This window comes from Gorilla gorilla, chromosome 15 (genome assembly GCF_029281585.2).
Source record: "Gorilla gorilla gorilla isolate KB3781 chromosome 15, NHGRI_mGorGor1-v2.1_pri, whole genome shotgun sequence".
Taxonomy (NCBI): domain Eukaryota; kingdom Metazoa; phylum Chordata; class Mammalia; order Primates; family Hominidae; genus Gorilla; species Gorilla gorilla.
The window spans coordinates 67,227,144-67,250,042 of NC_073239.2; the positions used below are offsets into that span (position 1 = coordinate 67,227,144).

The 22,899-nt window shown below is 40.1% G+C and overlaps 1 protein-coding gene across 7 annotated transcripts in view; it reads right to left on the bottom strand.

The window, feature by feature from the left end:
* The window catches only part of L2HGDH (L-2-hydroxyglutarate dehydrogenase), a 69,274-nt gene that overhangs the window by 30,749 nt on the left and 15,626 nt on the right, over positions 1-22,899 (bottom strand). For 4 of the 7 annotated variants that reach the window (XM_063698300.1, XM_004055152.5, XM_063698303.1 and 1 more), the window contains 3 exons: positions 17,997-18,128; positions 7,698-7,860; positions 2,366-2,400 (listed from right to left, as the gene is read on the bottom strand). In XM_063698300.1, the coding sequence (XP_063554370.1) occupies positions 2,366-2,400; positions 7,698-7,854 (192 nt within the window). In that variant the 5' untranslated portion in view covers positions 7,855-7,860; positions 17,997-18,128. Of the gene's footprint in view, positions 1-2,359; positions 2,401-2,983; positions 3,076-7,697; positions 7,861-11,036; positions 11,130-17,996; positions 18,129-22,899 lie in introns of those variants that run through there. The other 3 variants (XR_010130859.1, XM_063698302.1, XM_063698304.1) reach the window with 3 other exon arrangements.

The following is a 22,899-nucleotide window of genomic DNA, read 5'->3' on the forward strand; positions in this document are numbered from 1 at the left end:
ATACTGTTATAAAAGTTACTGGAAACTACCTCGACCCAAAACAGCCAGGGCTGCTAATGGCACAGACTTCAGGAATGAAAGTTTGAGCTACACCACCAAACCAGAAACCATGACCAGCTGAGATGCTTGCCAAAGGCAAAGAGAATATGAAATGCATAGTAGGGGAAGGAAATTATAAATATTGGCTATGGCCACATGACTAGTCACAGAAATGAGGGATGTTATCATCTGAGTATATCTTCTTTACTTTAAAATAATAAATACATTTCTCCATACATTACCCAATTCTTTTTTTATTCCCATTGCTATAGACTGAATTGTGTCCCCCCCACCCCAATTCATATGTTGAAGTCCCAACCCTTAATGTGAACTGTATATGGAAACAGGGCCTTTAGGGAGGTAACTAAGGTTAAATGAGGTCATAAGGGTAGGGGCTAATCCAATAGGACTGGTGTCCTTATAAGAGGAAGAGACACCCAAGATCATGCGCTCTCTTTTCGGGCACACACAGACAAGAGGTCATGTGAGGACATAGTAAGAAGGCACCCATTAACAAGCCAAAAGTCAACCCTACCAGCACCTTAATCTTGGACTTTTAGCCTCCAGAACTGTGGGCTTTTTAGGCCACCCAGTTTGTACTATTTTGTTATGGAAGTCTGAGAAGACTAATACACTCATCTCTACCATTCCCACATTATCTAACACAGGGTTTCTCAACCTCAGTACTACTGACTTTGGGGGCTAGACATTTCTTTGTTTTGGAGGCCTATTCCCCACACTGACGGATGTTTAGCAACATTCCTGGTATCTACCCACCAAATCCCAGTAGCTGTGTCCCTCCTCCATCCCAGTTGTGACAATCAAAAATGTCTCCAAACATTGCCAAATGTTCCCTGAGGAGTAAAATTGCCTCTAGTTGAGAACTACTAATCTAATATAAAATGCTTAAATAGTGGTTAACCTTATATCTTGGTATTTAAGTGACAGGATCTCAAAGGGGGAGTGTAACTCAGCTAGTAAAAATTAAACATAATCCAGGATGGATAAAGTAGGCTGTTTTTTTTTTTTTTTTTTTTTTTTTGAGAGTTAGTTAGCATGTCTTCAGTCCTATGAAGGACAGGTACACCTTGTTAGGTGGAAGCATACTTTTACTTCTGTCTTTATTTGGAAGCTAAATATCGTTTTAAGGTTATAAGGGGCGTGGACAGATGTCAGGTTGACAAAGGGTGGACTGTAGGGGTTTGTACTGAGTTCATTTGGTTAAGCTAGGAACTATGCTTGACAGAATCCCCTTCTCTTCATAGTTCCAACTTAAACTTGGTCAAAACAGGAGATGCATATAATCTGGTGGCAGAGGGCCAGGCGTGGTGGCTCACACCTGTAATCCCAGCACTTTGGGAGGCCGAGGCGGGTGGATCATGAGGTCAGGAGATCGAGACCATCCTGGTTAACATGGTGAAACCCCGTCTCTACTAAAAATACAAAAAAATTAGCCAGGCATGGTGGCGGGCGCCTGTCCCAGCTACTCGGGAGGCTGAGGCAGGAGAATGGTGTGAACCTGAGAGGCGGAGCTTGCAGTGAGCCGAGATCGCATCACTGGACTCCAGCCTGGGCGACACAGTGAGACTCTGTCTCAAAAAAAATAATAATAATAATAATAATAATAATCTGGTGGCAGAAGTAAATCAGCAGGTATTATTCTCTGAAGGTCATCCTAGTCCAATGAGGTGACAGACAGATACCCACTGTCCAGTGAATTCCAGCTCCACATTCAGCTCTGTTTCCCAATTACTGATCCATCAACTCTCTTCTGAATCTATGCTTTCCCAGAAACTTCCACAATTGTGTAAGGTCTTATTCCTATAATAAATCCTATAGCACTCATTAATGACTCTGCTCCCTTGAGTACAACCTGATGCAGCGAACCTACAGGGAATCTACTGCTTCTATGCCATTCAGTGGTTCTTGCTTTAGGTCCATGTGAAGATGAATAAAAGCAGTCCATCTCCCTCTGGACAACCTGCATACTCCCTCTTCCGAAGTCTTCTAATTTATAGAGAGTTAATAAGTTAGTGGAGATCAGTAGATAGAGTGATAAAATATTAGTTTTGCCTTAAAATTAAACACTCCATATGCTTATAATCCTGTTCTTTGCCAGCAGAGCCACTTAATTAGGACATTCCCAAGTTGAAACCCTCCTTAGAATAAAAGCTGTTAAACTTCCCTAAAAGAAATTCTCTCAGAATTACTTTTACATTAGACAAATGTCATTCAATAACTTAAAATACAGCCCTGTGGGTTAATTTAATTTTTAATAAAGGGGAGGGAAAGAAAGTAGCCAGCAGTTTTGCTTAAGAATCTTTACCTTTGTATTCTTTATAACAATTGGATATTGCATTCCTGAAAAAAAAGAATAAGTGAAAAATTTATTTTTAGCAAAAGGCCAACATTATTTGAAATATCATACTAGAAACAAACTTAAATAACCTTTTTCTGTCATTACTATGATTGCACCTTACAGTTCATTCTGAAACTTTTTACCAAATAACAATTAAACTAGTTCATACTTAACAACATATAAAACTCCAGCATGTTTTTAGCTTGATTTTAACTCATCTAATCTATGCTTACAAACCATATGCCACCTGACCTCCAATATAGACATAGCTATTCTCTGAACTATAATCCTGGAAACCACAATGTAAAATGGACAATCATAAATCAGTATGTATTTTCCCACAGAACTAAAGCTATGATATGAGAAACCTTGTCATCCAAGTGTTGGTTACTGGATTCCTTGCAGGTTCTACGTTGTTTAGAGAAGCAAGAGTTCTCGCAACACAAAAACTTCTAATAAAAAATTGACCATTTTTAAAATTAGTTCCCACTCAGATATACGGGATCTCAAAGTTTTATAAAGCATATGTAGAGCAGATAAATACAATCTACTTGTATCACAAATTTGGTTTATTATGCTACCTACCTAAAACAACCTTAATTATTTAACAATTTTGCTCATCATCTTAGAATTCAGAAAGACAGAATGATTCAGATGGCTTAGATCTCCTTAAAAACCTGTCAAGGAAGAAAGAACAGAACACTACTTTTTTTCTCCTTCAAATTTCTCAACAGCAAATAGAAGGCTCACAAATCTATCATTTGGACAAAAAAAATTAATGCCCTCAAAGCAAAACAAAACAAACTCTAAGTGAACTCTTAAACTGTGGGGGTTGGGCATGAGGTGGGGGGAGTTCCAAATGGCCAGGTCATTTTATGACCTTAGGCTGTCATTCTGACATTCTGAAACTTGGATGTGTCTAAGAATCACTAAAGGCTTATTACTAGGTGCTATTCCCAGACAGTCTGATTCAGTAAGTATGGGTGATGCTAACATTTGCATTTTGGGCCAGGCACAGTGGCTCATGCCTGTAATCCCAGCATTTTGGGAGGCCAAGGTGGGCAGGTTGTTTGAGCTTAGGGGTTCAAGACAAGCATGGACAACACAGTGAGACCTCATCTCTTTTTATTATTTAAAAAAAAAAAAAGAAGGAAGAAAGAAAAGAGGAAAAAGCATATTTAAAAAGATTGCTTGGATCCCTTTCTTGGTTCTTGAAACATACAAGCAGGCTGAGCATGGTGGCTCACGCCTGTAACCCCAGAACTTTGGGAGGCCGAGGTGGGTGGATCACCTGAGGTCAGGAGTTTGAGACCAGCCTGACCAACATGATGAAACCCCATCTCTACCAAAAATACAAAATTAGCTGGGCATGGTGGTGCATGCCTGTAATCCCAGCTACTCGGGAGGCTGAGGCATGAGAATTGCTTGAACCTGAGAGGCAGAGATTGGAGTGAGCCAAGATCGCGCCATTGCACTCCAGCCTGGGCAATAAGGTGAGACTCCGTCTCAAAAGAAAAAAAAAAAAAAAGAAATATACGAGCAAAAGAGTTCTTTTGAAATTACTCCTTCGTGATCCTGACACCTCTCTAAGACTGAGCCACATGGGTCACTGCTTTTTTTGTTTTTTTGAGATGGAGTCTTACTCTGTTGCCCAGGGTGGAGTGCAGTGCACTGGTGCAATATCAGCTCACTACAGCCTCTGCCCACCGGATTCCAGCGATTCTCCTGCCTCAGCCTCCTGAGTAGCTGGGATTACAGGCACACATCACCACACCCGGCTAATTTTTGTATTTTTAGTAGAGATGGGGTTTTACCATGTTGGCCAAGCTGGTCTGGAACTCCTGACCTCAGGTGATCCGCCTGCCTTGGCTTCCCAAAGTGTGGCATTACAGGCGTGAGCCAACGCGCCTCCCAGGTCACTGCTTTATATAGACATATTTGCAGCTATCAATAAAAAGGATCAGTTCAGTCCTGTACTCTTCACATAGACACCAGGTTTGCCAATTTTCCTACTGACTATGTTTGCCATTTAGAGATACAGAACCTGAATAGTTATACCGGTAAGCTGGACATCTGAGTCCCATAGGATTTTGCAAATTAAGAAAAAATTATTTTATTTAATTAAAAAAAATTTTTTATGTTTAGTAAAGATGGGGTCTCGCAATTTTGCCCAGGCTGGTCTTGAACTCCGGAGCTCAAGCGCTCCACCCACCTTGGCCTCCCAAAGTGCTTGGATTACAGGCGCGAGCCACTGCGCCCAGCCCTAAAAAAAAAATTTTTTTGAGAAAAGGTCTCAATGTGTCGGCCTGGCTGCAGTGCAGTGATGCAATTATAGCTCACTGCAGCCTCAAACTCCTGTGCTCAAGCAATCCTCCTGCCTCAGCCTCCTAAGTAGCTGGAAGTACAGGTGTGTGCTACCATGCCCAGTGAACGTTTAAAAATTTTTTGTAGAGACAGGGTCTCGCTATGTTGCCCAGGCTGGTCTTAAACTCCTGGCCTCAAGTGATCCTCCTTCCTTGGCCTCTCAAAGTACTTGTGCAAATTTTAACTTCACAATTAGATTTGCTGTCCAGACTTCTAAGGGAGAGAAAAAGGAAAAAAAAAATTCTCCAGAATGGTATGTGTTCCTTAGGAGTGGTAAAGTCTAGCACACTGGAAGACTAATTTACATGTTGATATATATAGACAAGCCAAAAAGGAGATGTCATGTCATGAAATTTTTTTTCTCTCCTTTCCAGGAGTATAATAAATTGTCATTCAAGCTGGGTGCAGTAGCTCGCTCCTGTAATCCCAGCACTTTGGGAGGCTGAGGCAGGAAGATCACCTGAAGTTAAGCGTTTAAGACTAGCCTGGCCAACATGGTGAAACCACGCCTCTACTAAAAATACAAAATTAGCCAGATGGGGTGGCACATGTTTGTAATCCCAGTTACTTGGGAGACTGAGGCAGGAGAATCGCCTAAACCCAGGAGGCAGAGTTTGCAGTGAGCCAAGATTATGCCACTGCACCCCAGCCTGGGCAACAAGAGTGAAACTCCATCTCAAATAAAATAAAATAAATAAAATAAAAATAAATTATCATTCATAGTTACAAAATTCTGGTTTTATAGGAACTTTCAAAATTCTTCAGTTCATGGTTCTTTGTCCTTTTTTCAGTCTACTGGTTTATCTCTATTCCTGGTTGTTCAAACTAGTCTAATTGTAAGTCTGGAGCAATGGTTCTTAACCAGGAGTGATTCCTTCACCCCCAACTCTAACAGAACATTTGCCAACATTTAGAGACACTTTTTATTATTTTTTTTGTGTGTGTGTGACGGAGTCTCACTCTGTCACCCAGGCTGGAGTGCAGTGGCATGATCTCAGCTCACTGTAACCTCCACCTCCCGGGTTCAAGCTATTCTCCTGCCTCAGCCTCCTGAGTAGCTGGGACTACAGGCGTGAGCCACCATGCCCAGCTAATTTTTTGTATTTTTAGTAGAGATGGGGTTTCACCATGTTGGCTAGGATGGTCTCTATCTCTTGACCTCATGATCCGCCCGCCTCGGCCTCCCAAAGTGCTGGGATTACAGGCGTGAGCCACTGCGCCCAGCCTAGAGACATTTTTAATTGTCATCACTTGGGGCGTGATGGTACCGGCATCTAGTGGACAGAAGCCAGGGATACTACAAAACATCCTACAGTGCACCGGATAGCCCCCTACGACAAAGAACGATCTGGCCCCAATATCAATAGTGTCAGGATTAAGAAACCCTTTCCTAGACCTCCCCTCTGCAATTACCTTGGTGTCCTACTTTCCCAGTCCAGCCTCTTAGCTTCCACCTTCCTGTTGTGCTTCATAGCCAGTCTTTTTCCTTCATTCTAACCACCAATTTCTGGAACTCTTCTGTCTTCATTAAACCAATGAAGCTTTCCACCTGACATCTTTGTTAATCTGAAATTCTTGCTCGTTATTCAGCTTGTGGGGAACATGGTGTGGGTCCAGTATAGTTCAGTAATTAACTATGTGGGCTTTAGGTACAGACTATGAGTTGAAATCCAAACTCTTGTTTGGATTTCACTTACTACTTGTACAACCATGGCCAAGTTTCTTACTCTCTCTGTGCCTGTTTTCTCACCCTAAAAAAATGTGAGTAATAATGGTACCCTGCCACGGAGAATTGTAAAAGTCAAATGAGTTAATACTTGGAAAGCACCAAGTGCTTAATAAATGTTAGCTATTGGCCAGGCACAGTGGCTCACGCCTGTAATTCTAGCACTTTGGGAGGTCAAGTGGGCAGATCACTTGAGTCCAGGAGTTCGAGAGCAGCATAGGGAACATGGTGGAACCCCATCTCTACAAAAAATACAAAAATTGGGACGGGCACGGTGGCTCACACCTGTAATCCTAGCACTTTGGGAGGCCAAGGAGGGAAAATCACTTGAGCTCGGGAGTTCGATACCAGCCTGGGTAACACAGTGAGACCTTGTCTCTATAAAAATTAAAATTAAAAAAAAAAGAAAAATACAAAAATTAGCCAGGTGTGGTGGCAAGCACCTATAGTTTCAGCTACTTGGGCCTGGGAGGTGAAGGTTACAGTGAGCCGGGATCATGCCACTGCACTCCAGCCTAGGCAACAGAGCAAGACCCTGCCCCAAGGGGAAAAAAAATGCATTTTTAACAAGCATTGTCAAGAGATTCTGACTGTAACCTACAGGGTAGGGAAGTGTTTGGAGACAAATTTTCCATAAACAGCCTTGGCAGTTCAGATTTTAGCACCAGTCAGAAGTGTCGGACCACCGCCTGGTTCTACCAGCACAAGACCCTCCAGGAGTCCCAGTTCTCTCACATTCAGTCTGCACCTTCTGTACCTACCTCTGGTTCTGCACCATACTCTAGCCTAGCTCCTTGTGGCCCTCCCACCAGCACTACCCCCTAAAATATCCCAATTAAAAAAAAAATCAATATAAGTACAGCTGTTCCTTAGTATCCAAGGAGGATTGGTTCCAGGAACCCCACAAATACCAAAATTCAAGGATACTTAAGTCCCTTATATAAAATGCATATAACATTTGCACATAACCTATGCACATACGCTGGATATTTTAGATAATTTCTAGATTACTTATAACACCGAATGCAATGTAAATGCTATTTTTTGTTATACTATCTTTTTTATTTGTATTATGTATTGTTCTACTGTTATTTTTTATTGTTTTTTTCCCCAAATATTTTTCATCCTCAGTTGGTTAAAACCACAGATGCAGAACCCATGGATATGGAGGGCTGACTATATTCAATAGAAAAGACAAGGAGGGCTTACCATCTATACTTCTTGAAGGACTTTCTTTAGCCATTTCAATATCTTTTACTTCAAAATTGGTCAAGACAGAGCCACCTGCTTCTTGGAAATCCTGGGCAAATGACAAAGCCACCTGCCGATAGTCCACAATGCCAGTATGTGGACAATCAATAGCCATTAGACCCTGAAACAGAATTACGAAAAGATAACAGATAAGAGAAATAATACTTGCTAAATAACAAAATCTCTATAATCAAGAAACAATTTTGTCCTTTAGAGGAGTTGATTTTGCCAAGCTTTTCTTGCTGCTACAATGAGTTTTTCTTTTCTATTTATTATCCCTCACCATACCTGATTCTGATTTGATTCATACCTGATTCTGATTTGATTCATACCTGATTCTGATTTGATTCATATCTGATTCTGAGTTGAATTACGTATCAACAAACAATTATGTTTTAAATAAGCTCTAGTGAGATTTTTCCCAGTAGTATATACTATGTTGTCCATACTTAGTAAGAACTTAAGAGTTGTTCTAGCTACTCACAATGTTTCCAGAGCATTGCTTTGACTTGCTGCCCAGACCCTATCTTTGAGACTACAAATATGGAATGGAGATTTTATGTGGTTAACTCAAACTTTTTCTTCAGGTAATACAAGAAATTAATAGCCTGGATTTTTTTGTTTGTTTCTGTTTTTGTCCCTAAAGACATGTCCAAATCAATGTTCATCAATCTGTAGATGAATGACCTATATAACACATGCTTATTTTATTTTTTTAGAATAAATGTTGAACGTGTCATTGGCCGTTTCTAATTCTAAAGAAAAGGATAAGAGGAGAATTTCACACCCTAAGTACTGACTACATTTTGGTGATCATTGTTAATAGCACCATTTTCTGTTGCCTTTTTTTGTATATATCAGTTCTCCCAATCAATTTCCCCAAGAGGGTAGCCTGGTATCCAGGATAACATCCAGACGGTGAGTGCTATTAATAAATTCTGCCATCCTCTCATTTGGCCAGCACAGCATTATTGTTGTTGTGGTTTTAAAATAATATCTGATATAATACTATTGTAAAGATCTCATTCTTGTATTCACCACCTGATCATCACCCCAACATATTCACCTGCTTGGCCCTTAGAAGATTTTCATTTTGCGGCCGGGCGCAGTGGCTCACGCCTATAATCCTAGCACTTTGGGAGGCTGAGGCAGGCGGATCACAAGGTCAGGAGTTCGAGACCAGCCTGGCCAATTATGGTGAAACCTCATCTCTACTAAAAATACAAAAATTAGCCGAACGTGGTGGCGGGCACCTGTAGACCCAGCTACTCAGAAGGCTGAGGCAGGAGAATTGCTTGAACCCCAGAGGCGGAGGTTGCAGTGAGCCGAGATGACGCCACTGCGCTCCAGCCTGGGCAACAGAGTGAGACTTCGTCTTTAAAAAAAGATTTTCTCTTTGCTATCCCACTGGGACCAATGTTTCCTAATGACCAGGTCACACTGAGGGTAAAGACTCCCAAAACATCAACAGTCTCTTTTTTAACAAATTGAAAGCAATGTTTGGCAAACTTCATCATTTTCCTGACAGTCTCATTTCTAGAATATAAGAGTATTTGCCAAGCATAGGAAATCATTCCTTCTGTTTTGATACAGTCAGTAAACATAAGACCTAGTCATTGACTAAATTCACATGTCAGTAACTCAACTTCAATCTATAAACAATATTTTGGGTACAATAATCTTAGAAGCTCACTTAGGATAATACCAAGAGATTAGTCCATGAAAACTTCCTTACCTAGCATAAAATTATGTGACAAGTATAACAGAGGGATAAAAACATTCTGTAAAAGTGCTTAATTCTCAATCAATAGTTTTTTGCAATTCCAAATAGCTTCCTTATTCATCTTATGCTCCTATTACCCAGCACAACGTCTGACACACTGAAGACACTCAAACATTTACTGAAGGACTGAATTTGAGGGCTGTGTTTAAACATAGAAGATCCCCTTTACTCCACTCCAGACCTTCCCTAGAAGGTGTCTCTTCTTTTCTTTCTCTTTCTAGTCTTGGCTTTTCCTCTCCTCCTAAGATGCTGGTGTGCCCCACCTATACATGTGTGTTGTAGAAAGGTGAAAAGAGTCATCATCACCATGCAATCCAATGTTCTGGCCTGGGACCAGCTGCAAAGGTAGAGGCTGCCAAGTTGGGGTGGTGTTGGTGGACAGGCTGGCTGTGTCTGTCACCCAGGAGGTTGGGCATGAACTGTCCAGGTCAGTGGGTCAGAGACTGAAATCTGAGGCCTTGGCAGATCAGAACCAGGCAAGAACCAGACAAGCAGGACAGGGAAAATTGAGAGTAGATCTCAGTCAGGATACAGAGGAACAGATGAACATGTGATTGACCAATAGTGCTAACAAAATGGCAAAAGCAGACCAGAGGGCAGAGTAGCAGTGAGGATCTGCCCAGAGAGGGAGCAGTCAAGAGTTACCTTCGGCTACTCTGGGCATACCGCTTACGAGGTAGCCCTGCTCTGCAAGAAGTACTTTAAAAAAAAATAAAAAGAGTTATCCTCCCAAGTCAAAGTTTACAGAGGCAGTTTAAAATTTTCCAAGGGCCTCTCCCCGATGATACTTGGTTTTCTTAAAGGGACTTGGTCTAGGAAGCTCTTTAGAGCTGCCTTGGTAAACTTCTTTCTGGGTGGCCTGGAAAAAAAAGAAGTGACCCTGTACAATGGGCATTTTACCCAATATTCCTATAGCAGTGGTAAGGTTGGCAGGGAAGGAAGGACTTTATTCAAAACATCTTTAGAAAATAATCAAACTACATGTTCTACTATATATTGCCATCCCTAAATATATGAAACACTAATGATTACAACTTGGAATCATATAAAGTATATCACTTCTGTGGAGGCCTCAGAGAGAAGCAGAATATGCCTCTTTTGTAAGTTATTTTACTCATTCATCTTTCAAGTGGGGGTTTGTCTCTGAGGTTTTCTTAAACAATTGTACTAAGCTAAAAGCGTTCCCTTAACATTGGTATAAGAGAGAGTACCAGCTCTATCAGAATACTTATCACTGTATCTTCTTTTACACTATAACCTCCTTCAGGTTGACAGCCATGCCTGATTCATCTTCTTATCTATCTACAGTGCCTAACATAGTGTTTGGCACATAATAATCAAAAAACCTTTGGTTGAACCAAACAGAAAAAATACCAGTTCTGAGTCAGATCTTGGGGTGGGGAACTCTTTGGGAGCTGTGTGACCCTGGGAAAGTAAAGTTTCTTCATTTATAAGACAAAGAAATATGTGTAATACATATAATTTCATTACCTATGCACACATATCTCACTGACCTCATTCCAAGGACCTGTGATGGTCACCTCATCAGGTACAGAGAACAATATCCAGACTCATCCATAACTTTTACAACATCTGAAAAGTTTTGTGTTTTTTTGGTAACGCATACTATAAAAAATCATGGGTTCCTGTTCCGATTTTTTCTCTTTAAAGCCTTAACAAGGATACACAACAGGCAACAATCAGATAGACCAATTCTCCAAATTTCAGTACCATTAGGATACCAGTAATCCTGTTTTTCAAACTCTACAATTAAATTATTTTCATGACCAAATCTATAATGGGGCCAGCAGCTCAGATGTACTTTTTTTTTTTGATACGCATCTTACATTTGAAAGACTTTTCATGAGCAAATAAAAATTAAAAGGTTTTAAAAATTGGCATGTCCTTTTGAAGGAGGTTATCAATTCTTTCATTCTTCAAGGTAATACTTGATAGCAGCACATCAATGAAAGTTTTTTTAAAATTTTTGAAACTTTTATTTTTAGTTGACACATAATTATATTTTTATTTTTTTCCTTTTTTTTTTTTTTTTTTTTTTGAGACAGAGTCTCACTCTGTTGCCAATGCTGGAGTGCAGTGGTGCGATCTCGGCTCACTGCAACCTCTGCCTCCCAGGTTCAAGCGATTCTCCTGCCTCAGCCTCCCAAGTAGCTGGGACTACAGGCACCCAAAAAACACACCTGGCTATTTTTTGTATTTTTAGTAGAGACGGGGTTTAACCGTGTTTGCCAGGCTGATCTCGAACTCCTGACCTCAAATGATCCACCCACCTCAGCCTCCCAAAGTACTGGGATTATAGGCATGAGCCGCCATGCCCAGCCAATAGTTGTATATATTTATGGAACACAGTGACATTTCAGTATGTGTCTACAATGTGTAATGATCAAATCAGAGTAATTAGTATATCAATCACCTCAAACATTTATAATTTCTTTGTGTTGTAAAAATTCAAAATCATTTTTCTAGGTTTTTGAAAATATGTGAGATTCTGATATATTAGTTTCACAATCGAATTCCATCAAAATCATATAAAGCTATGAAACAGCAATAGATTTAGTCTATTTTCGGGAAGGACATGTTTAATAATGTGTATAGGAAGCTGTTGTTTTGCATTGAGCTTCTGTATTAGACCTCTACAGACCAAACCAAAATGGAGTCACTCATGCTAAAATTCCTCCTCACCAGATGGAAACCAAGTTGTTTATATGACCTTCTAAGAAATCACAAGAGATAACTAACAGCCAAGTTCACAAACAGGCTGGTTTTAGCCAGCTTGATAAGGAAGTCTTCTCTGGTTTTTTTGGAGTCCAATGGCGCGATCTCAGCTGACCAAAACCTCCGCCTCCCTGGTTCAAGTGATTCTCCTGCCTCAGCTTCCTGAGTAGCTGGGATTACAGGCATGCGCCACCATGCCCGGATAATTCTTGTATTTTTAGTAGAGATGGGGTTTCACCATATTGGTCAGGCTGATCTCGAACTCCTGACCTCAGATGATCCGCCTACCTCGGCCTCCCAAAGTGCTGGGATTACAGGCATGAACCACCGTGCCTGGCCTCTGTTTTAACCTTATAGGAAAGTAACTTTGAAACAACCAATCTGCTTTTTGTTCTCTGTTTCTGCTTTCTTCAGCCCTTTTCTGTCTATAAAATCAACCTCCTCTGGTCAGCTCATCAGAGTGCCTTTTCTAAATCTCTGAATGAGATGCTCCTTAATTCATGAATCACTAAAAGAGCTAATTTGGTCTTTAAATCTGTTGTAATTTTGTCTTTTAACACACTCAGTAGTTTTGTAATGCACTGTATAGATAAGAAACAAAGTGGGTTTAATCTAAATTTTTTAAGTAGACTCTTTTTTAAGAGCAGTTTTAAATTCATAGAAAAATTGAGCAAAAAAAAGTTCAGAGATTTCCCATATACTCTCTGCTCCCACATATATAACAGCCTCCTAATTTCTTAATTTTAATACTAGCATTTTTTTCCTTGAAGCATAACATCAGTCTAAACAACCAGCCCTTATATCAGTTATTCACAACCCTAGTTTTATAATATGCTAGGATCTCTATTGTTTTAAAAGAGGCTATCTCACTCTAAAAAAGATTGATATGCCTTAAAGAAAATAAACAGAATAAAATAATAAATTAAATGTAACACATCAGGAAAAGGGGAAATATAAACAGGGGGAAGAATACACATAATTAAATATTCTTAATTATCTTAACAGGGTAATCTATTATCCTGTTTCTTATCTACACAGTGCCGTTACAAAACCATTGAGTGTGTTAAAAGACAAAATTACAACAAATTTAGTTTAAAGATCTAATTAGCTTTATTAGCAATTCATGATTCAGGGAGCACCTCATTCAAAGATTTAGAAAGAGCACTCTAATGAGCTGACCAGAAGAGGCTGGCTTTATAGGCAGAAAAAAGCTAAAGAAAGCAGAAATGAAAAGTCCCCAAATATTTCAAACAAAACCAATTTGAATTTACTAGGATTGTTCAAAAAAGCATATAATAATATATACCATTTCTTAAGGGATTAACGTTAAGCTGAATGCCTTATACATAGTACTTCATTTAATTCTCAAAACAATCTCCATTTTACAAATGAGTCTGAGGATTAGAAAGATTATAACCCACTCAATGTTAATAGCCATTAAAGAGGCAGATGTGAGAGTGGAGCTTATGTCTGTCTGACTTATCAACAGCTACATTATACTGCTCACCTTATGCTAGATGCAAGTTAATTTCAAAAAGTTGAAGGATACAGCAAGATAAAGTAAAGGATAATATGTCAAAACTCCCTTAAGTCAGCCAGGCACGGTGGCTCACACCTGTAATCCTAGCACTTTGGGAGGCTGAGGCGGGCGGATCACGAGGTTGGGAGATCAAGACCATCCTGGCTAACATGGTGAAACCCCGTCTCTACTAAAAATACAAAAACAATTAGCCAGGTGTGGTGGCGGGCGCCTGTAGTCCCAGTTACTCTGGAGGCTGAGGCAGGAGAATGGCGTGAACCCAAGAGTCGGAGCTTGCAGTGAGTCGAGATCGCGCCACTGCACTCCAGCCTGGGTGACAGAGTGAGACTCCGTCTCATAAAAAAGAACAAGAACAAAAACAAAAACTCCCTTAAGACTGAGAATTATTGGAATCAGATAATTCAAAAATAACAAGTGGCTTTGGTTCTCCTCTCCCCACGTCCAGTTCCATCTTACGTATTCAAATTTGATTAACTTTCCTAAATTAGTACCTTTTGCCTGTCAGCATTCTGCTCAAGTCCTTCGGTAGCTACCTGCTATTTAGATCAAGGGTAGGCAACCTTTTTTATAAGAGACAGATGGTAAATATTTTTGACTAGATCTAGGCTTATGATCTCTGTTGCAACTACTCAATGAGGCTGTTTGGCGTTAAAACAGCTACAGACAATACATAACTGAATATTTGCGGTTGTATTTCAATAAAACATTATGGACACTGAAATTTGAATTTCATATATATTTTTTTTGAGATGGAGTCTCTCTCTGTTGCCCAGGCTTGAGTGCAGTGGCACAATCTCCACTCACTGCAACCTCCGCCTCCCGGGTTCAAGCAATTCTCCTGCCTCAGCTTCCCAAGTGGCTGGGACTACAGGCACACGCCACCATGCCTGGCTGAATTTCATATAATTTTAATTCATCACAAAATAATGTTCTTCTTTTAATTTTTTTAACACACTTAAAATGTAAAAAACATTTTTAGCATGGCCGGGCACAGTGGCTCACGCCTATAATCCCAGCACTTTGGGAGGCCGAGGCGGGCGGATCACAAGGTCAGGAATTTGAGACCAGCCTGGCCAATATGGTGAAACCCTGTTTCTACTAAAAATACAAAAATTAGCCAGGCATGGTGACATGTGCCTGTAATCCCAGCCACTTGGGAGCCTGAGGCAGGAGAATCGCTGCACCCAGGGAGGTGGAGGTTGCAGTGAGCCGAAATTGTGCCACTACACTCCAGCTTGGGGGACAGACTGAGACTCTGTCTCAAAAACAAACAAACAAACAAACAAACAAACAAAAAACATTTTTAGTTTTCAGGCCATACAAAAACAGGTGGCAGGATGAATTTGGCCCACAGGACAGAATTTGCCAACCTTGACTTTGACCATTTAGAATTTGCTCAGAGTATGAAATAAGCAGGTGGCCAAAATAAGATGGTCAATGAAAATATTCTACTTAAAAAAATCAGTCACTAATTCACTATCTCAGAGAGATAAGAAATATTTGAGGAGAGAAATGGGAAGTAACAAGACCTAGTGTATCCCACAAGCAAAATAGTTTGATTATCCTGACTGGGTGCCAGGAAAGGAATAGGTGGCTTGCTGGAGACTAAGATGCTATAACCTCTGCAGGAAGAACTCATTCAACACTATTTAGACTCCTGGATACCAGCAGCATCTTAGGAGCTTTACATGAATTCAGAAAATCTTGCATATTTTGACCCAACTTTAACTTTACAACTAGAGATAAAGGGAAAAAATACATTTTTTTTCCTTCAAGCTTTTATTTTTCCTGGACTGGAAAAAATACATTTCTATCTTGTCTTTTTGCAGAAAGGATGAAGCAGCTTGTAAAAATAAACGAAAAGCACATATAAAACTATACAAACTAGCATTAAACATTGGATCAACCAAGTATATGAATTAGAAAAGAAGAAATAAATAGTTATTATTTGCAGATAAAATGTCTGGGTATAAAAAGTCCAAAAGAATTTCTAGACAAATTATTTAGAACCAATACATGAATTTAACTAGAAAGTTGGATACAAGGTCAGAAATCAATTATATTTCCACATACCTGCAACAAACAAATAAAAAGTGAACTTTAAATAACAATACTATTAATGAGAGTATCAGAAAACATCAAATACAAATTCTTTGTAGATAATAAATATAAGAGACATGCCATGCAAGACTTCCATACTGGAAATTAAAATACATTATGTAATAAATTAAAACAGATCCAGACAAAGGGAGGGATATATGAAGTTCAAGGATTGGAAGACTCCACACTACAAAGATGTAAATTGTCTCCACACAGACATACAGATTCAGTGCAATCTCAGTCAAAATCATAACAGGTTATCTTGTGGAGTTTAGCAAATTAACTCCAAAATTTATGTAGAAATGTAAAGATCCAAGAGTAGCCAAGACAATGTTGAAGAAAAAAACTGAAGGCCTTACTCTACCAGATATTCAGGCCTATTAAAAAGCTACTATAGGGCCAGGCGCTCACGCCTGTAATCCCAGAACTTTGGGAGGCCGAGGCTGGAGGATCACCTGAGGTTGGGAGTTCAAGACCAGCCTGACCAACATGGAGAAACCCTGTCTATACGAAAAATACAAAATTAGCCGGGCGTGGTGGCGCATGTCTGTAATCCCAGCTACTCGGGAGGCTGAGGCAGGAGAATCACTTGAACCCGGGAGGCAGAGGTTGCGGTGAGCTGAGATTGCGCCATTGCACTCCATCGTGGCAACAAGAGTGAAACTCCATCTCAAAAAAAATAAATAAATAAAAATACAAAAGTTAGCCAGGCGTGGTGGTGGGTGCCTGTAATCCCAGCTACTAGAGAGGCCGAGGCAGGAGAATTGCTTGAACCCAGGAGATGGAGGGTGCAGTAAGCCAAGATAGTGGCACTGCACTCCAGCCTGGGTGACAAAGAGAGACTGCGTCTCAAAAAAAAAAAAAAAAAAAAAAAAAAAAACAAACTACTATAGTCCAAGCTACTATAGCTCATGCTTGTATTCCTTGCACTTTGGGAGGCCAAGACAGGTGGATCACTTGCACCCAGGAGTTCGAGACCAGCCTAGGCAATATGGTGAGACTCTGTCTCTTCAAACATTTTAAAATTAGCTGGTCATGGGGAGCTGTGATCACGTCACTGCACTCTAGCCTGGGTGACAGAGTAAGAACCCATTTAAAAAAAAATGGCTATTATAATTAAACATTATGGTAGTAGCACAGAAGAGGCAATGGAACAGAATGGAGTCCAGACATAGACCCGCCACATACCTGATATCATAAAGGCAATACTGCAGCACAGTGGGAAAATAATGGTTTTTTGATAAGTGATGCTGACTCAACTGGATATCTGTTTGGGGAAAAAATACACCTTGACCCCTAACTTATACCATATATAAAAATCAATTCCAAATGGACTGTAGATCTAAATGTGAAACATAAAACAATAAAACCCGTAGAAAAACACATAGAATACCTTCTAGACCTTGGGCTAGGCAAAGATTTCTTTTTTTTTGTATTTTATTTTATTTTTCTTACCAAGTCTTTGAATGCATCCAGAAAATTTAACTAGAGCACAAAAAACACTAACCATAAAAAAACAAACATACGCATAAATTGATAACATTAAGAATTTCTGTTAATCTGAAGACAATATTAAGAAAGTGAAACGCTGCAATCCCAGCACTTTGGGAGATCGAGGCAGGAGGATCAAACTCATGCCAGCCTTATCCGCCTATCGTATAGATCAGACACTACAGCTGTCCTCCTCCAAAAATGTCCAATGGCTCCCCGTGCCTACTGGATAAACTTCAATGTTATCAACATGAATGCCAAACCCTTTACGTGGGCCTAACCCTGACTTTTCAGTCTCATCTCTTATATTTCCCTATATACCCAATGCTCCCAACCACATCTCACTGCTCAGTGTTTTCCAAACACGCCATGTGGTCTCAGGCCTCCTCTTGTCTTCATGTTGGTCAGACCTGGTATTTTCTCACAGAGAAAGAAATCAGGTGTCCAGAGTTTGTGGCAATGCCCTCTTGTGTCTGTCACTTCACTACTTCTGTGACAGGATTATCTAACTGATTTTATATTATTCCTGCCTCTTATACACTCACCCTCAGCCTCCATGTCTCAGGACTAAGCCCTAAATAAAAACATCCCTTTGTTAATCACTTACCCTACAATATGGCTCCTTCTTTTTTATATCCTCCTGCTGGATCAGCCTCAGGCCCTGGACACCATTCTGGAGGCCTTTCTCATATAGGGCCTGAAGTCTGGGAATTTCTTCTTGTTCAACAGCTACTATAAGCTTCAAAAAAAAAAAAAAGGTAAGGAGCATGGATAGAGGTGAATGTATCATCAGTGATGAAAGATAAAGTCAGTGGAAAATCATCAACTACTGTATGACCCAAAGGAGGTTAATTTTTTAAAATTATTTTTTCTTCACATATCTAATTCTTCCTTTCTTCATGACTATTTTCTTCCACCACCAAGAAAAGTTGTCTTAAGAAAATGTTATTAAAACAAATTTTCCCTAAAAATGAAATGTAGCTTCAATTTCCACTTCTGTTATCATAGTCTTTATGTGCATCTTGGCCATAAGCAACTCATCACTACCACATTCTCAATCCCAGAAAGGAGAGAAGCGTAAGTTGCTTGGACTTTACTTTTCTCCCCCCCCAAAACAGAATGGCCTTCTTATTTCTTCAGGAAAATGTAAAATATCAGCACATCAGAAAGACAACTGGTACTGAATGTGATGGAACATAACTGACAAAACAATCCCTTTTATTTTTGGAATATATTATAAAGTATTTACAAAACATTCTGTTGCAGGGGGAAAAACAGTCAATTCTTCAACTTATTTATTTCTTTTCTATTTATTTATGGGAAAAATATCTGAGGTACAGTTTCTTCTTTACTTAAAGAAAGGGGCAAAGGAAAACACAGGTGCATATTCGAAGGTATATTAGAATTCACAAGTCATTATTTCATACCAAAGAGGCAACAGAATTTCATGAGGTGACACTTTTAATCAAGGTATAAAGGCTATTTAAATCAATAAATAATTAACCTTAAAAACAGAAGTGGAATCAAAGGACTCTATCAAGTAAGTGAAAAGACAACCCACACAATGAGAAAAAATATTTGCAAGTCACGTAGCTGATAAAGGTCTAGTATTTAGAATATGTAAAGAATTCTTACAACTCATAGTAAAAACTGTAACTAGACTTCTATATCTTGCCTTTTTCACTTATGTCAGGCCCATTTTACTGAATTGTTTTTTAAAATGTGGCCATGCACAGGGGCTCATGTCTATAATCCAAGCTACTTCAAAGGCTGAGGCAAGAAGACCACTTGAGTCCAGGAGTTCAAGGCTGCAGTGAGCTGTGATTGTGCCACTGCACTCCAGCCTAGGCAACAGGACAAGACCTTGTCTCTTAAAAAAATTTGTATCTATTTTTAAAATTTCTATTTATTTATTTATTTGAGACAAGGTCTCACTCCCATTGCCCAGGCTATAGTGCAGTGGCCCAGTCATGACTCCCTGCAGCCTCGACTTCCCGAGCTCAGGTGATTCTCCCACCTCAGCCTCCCTAGAAGCTGGGACTACAGGCATGTGCCACCACACTCAGCTAATTTTTTTTTTTTTTTTTTTTTTTTTTTTTTAAGTAGAGACAGCGTTTTACCACATTGCCCAGACTGGTCTCAAACTCCTGGGCTCAAGCAATCTACCCACCTCGGCCTCCCAAAGTGCTAGGATTACAGGCATAAGCCACTGAGTCCAGCCCTACAATTTTTTTTCATACCCTTTTTTTTTTTTTTTTTTTTTAAATTTTGCTCTTGTCACCCAGGCTGGAGTGCAATGGCAGGATCTTGGCTCACTGCAACCTCTGCGTCCCAGGTTCAAATGATTCTCCTGCCTCAGCCTCCCAAGTAGCTGAGATTACAGACGCCTGCCACCACGCCCAGCTAATTTTTGTATTTTCAGTAGAAATGGGGTTTCACCATGTTGGCCAGGCTGGTCTCGAACTCCTGACCTCAGGTGGTCCACCCACTTCGGCCTCCCAAAGTGCTGGGATTACAGGCGTGAGCCACCACACCCAGCCTCATAGCATCTTTAATGGTGACAATGAGCTTTTATTCTTAAAAATTATAAGGGCCAGGCACGGTGGCTCATGCCTGTAATCCTAGCACTCTGGGAAGCTGAGGCTGGTGGATCGCTTGAGCTCAGGAGTTCGAGAACAGCCTGGGCAACATAGCAAAACCTGTCTCTACAAAAAAATACAAAAAAATTAGCTGAGTGTGGTGGTGTGCACCTGTAGTCCCAGCTACTAGTGGGCTGAAGTGGGAGGATCACTCGAGCTCAGGAGGTCAAGGCTACAGAGAGCCGAGATTGCACCACTGCACTCCATCCTGGGTGACAAAGTGAGACCCTGTCTCCAAAAAAAAAAAAAAAAACCAACTTATATGAAGAACATGACTACCAACACTGCAGAAATAAAAGGACTTATAAAAGAATACTATGAACAACTGTATGGCAATGAATTAGAAAATCTAGATGAACAAATTATTAGAAAGACACAAACTTCTGAAACTGATTTGAGAAGAAAAACTTAATAAACCTATAACACATGAAGTGATTGAAAACTTCCCACATTAAAAAAAAAAAAAAGCCCAGGCCCAGAGGTTTTATTCATGAATGCTACCAGATGTTAAAAAAAAAAATTAATACTAATTCTTCATAAACTGTTCCAAAAAACAGAAGACTAAGAATCACTTCCCAACTAATTCTGTGAGGCCAATATTAGTTTGATACTAAAACCAGTGCTCTGGTTTCTCTTCAGAAAGAAAAAATATTTTGCCTTTTACCAAAACCAGATATCGTAAGAAATTGCAAACCAATATCCCTTAAAAATATTAATGCAAAACCCTGAACAAAATACTAATAAACTGAATGCAGCAACATATAGAGAGGATTTTACACCATGACCAAGAGGGATTTATCACAGGAATGTAAAATCAATTTAACATCCAAAAATGTATTAATACACTACATTAATAGAATAAAGGATAAAAACCACATGATCACCTTGATAGAAGCAGAAAAGGCATTTGAGAAAATTCAACACCTTTTCATGATAGAAAACACTCAACAAACTAGGAATAGAAAGGAACTTCCTTAATCTGATAAAGGGAATCCACAGCTAACATCGTACTTAAGGGTAAAAGATTGAATGCTTTCTCTGTTAGATCAAGAACAATTCAAGAAGGTCCACTTTTACTACTTCTGTTCAACACAGTATTGGAGGTTCCACCCATGGAAATCAGGCAAGCAGAATAAGTAGTTAAAAGACATCTAAATTGGAAAAGAAGTAAAACTAACTTATTTGCAGATGACATGATCCTGCATATAGTAAAGCCTAAGGAATTCATAGACAGACACACACACACATACACACACAATTAGAACAAAATGAGTTCAGAAAGGTCACTGGATTAAAAAAAAATCAACATACAGAAATCAATCATATTCTATGCATTAGCAATGAATTATAAAAAATGAAAGTAGGAAAACAATTCTCCTCACAAAAGCATCACAAAGAATAAACTACTGAGCACTACAGACCAAATGGACCTAACAGATATTTACAGAGAGTTTCATCCAACAGCTACAGAATATATATTCTTCTCCCCAGCACATGGATCACTCTCAAGGATAGACCAATATGTTGGGCCACAAAACAAGTCTTTAAAAATTTTTTTAAATGAAACTATATCAAATATATTCTCTGACCACAATGGAATGAAACTAGAAATCAATAACAAGAGGAATTTTGGAAACTATACAAACACACGGAAATTAAACAATATGCTGCTGGCCAGGCATAGTGGTTCACACCTGTAATTTCAACACTTTGGGTGGCCAAGGTGAGAGGATCACTTGAGCACTTGAGCCCAGGAGTTTGAGACCAACTTGAGCAACGGAGGGAGATCCTAACTCAAAAAAAAAACCAAAACGAACAACAACAACAACAAAATGACTGGGCATGGTGGCTCACGCCTGTAATCCCAGTAATTTGGGCGGGTAGATCACTTGAAGTCAGGAGTTTAAGACCAGCCTAGTTAACATAGTGAAACCACATCTCTACTAAAAATACAAAAATTAGCCAGGCATGGTGGCGTGCGCCTGTAGTCCCAGCGACTTGGGAGGCTGAGGCTGGAGAATTGCTTGAACCCAGGAGGTGGAGGTTGCAGTGAGCTTGTTATGCCTAGACCGTTAGTTCCTCAAAGAAGACCACCAGAGTCCAGAGTCAAAGCCAAGCGGCAAGGATCTTTACTACAAGTTCGAACCTGGTCCTTCCATTCCACAGCATACAAGAGGGCCCTGAACAATGCGAGTGTTTGCTTTTTATAGCCTGAAAGTTACAGGGGAACAAAGGAATTCTTTTGGTTCCCGCTCTTTCAGTAAAACTTTGAACGGCTGTCCCCTTATCGGAGACTTTCCTGGTGGTGTTTGTACTGGGCTCAGGAAGTTTGAGAGATATATGGCGATATGTGGTGGGATGGGAGGATGGGATGTGTTTGTACTGGGCTTGTTTGTTTTGAGCCCGGGGCTGAGGAATGTGCCCGGCTCCTTTCAAGCTGAGATGGCACCATTGCACTCCAGGCTGGGTAACAGCAAGACTCTGTCTCAAAAAAAAAAAAAAAAATTAGCCAGGCACGGTGGTGCACCTGTGATCCCCATTACTCCAGAGGTTGAGGTGCGAGGACTTTTTTTTTTGAGACAGAGTTTCGCTCTTGTTGCCCAGGCTGGAGTGCAATGGCGCGATCTCAGCTCACTACAACCTCTGCCTCCCAGGTTCTAGCAATTATCCTGCCTCAGCCTCCCAAGTAGCTGGGATTACAGGCATGCACCACCACACCCAGCTAATTTTGTATTTTTAGTAGAGATGGGGTTTCTCCACGTTGGTCAGTCTGGTCTCGAACTCCTGACCTCAGGTGATCCCCCGCCTCAGCCTCCCAAAGTGCTGGGATTAGGGGTGCGAGCCACCATGCCCGGCCGGTGGGACGACTGT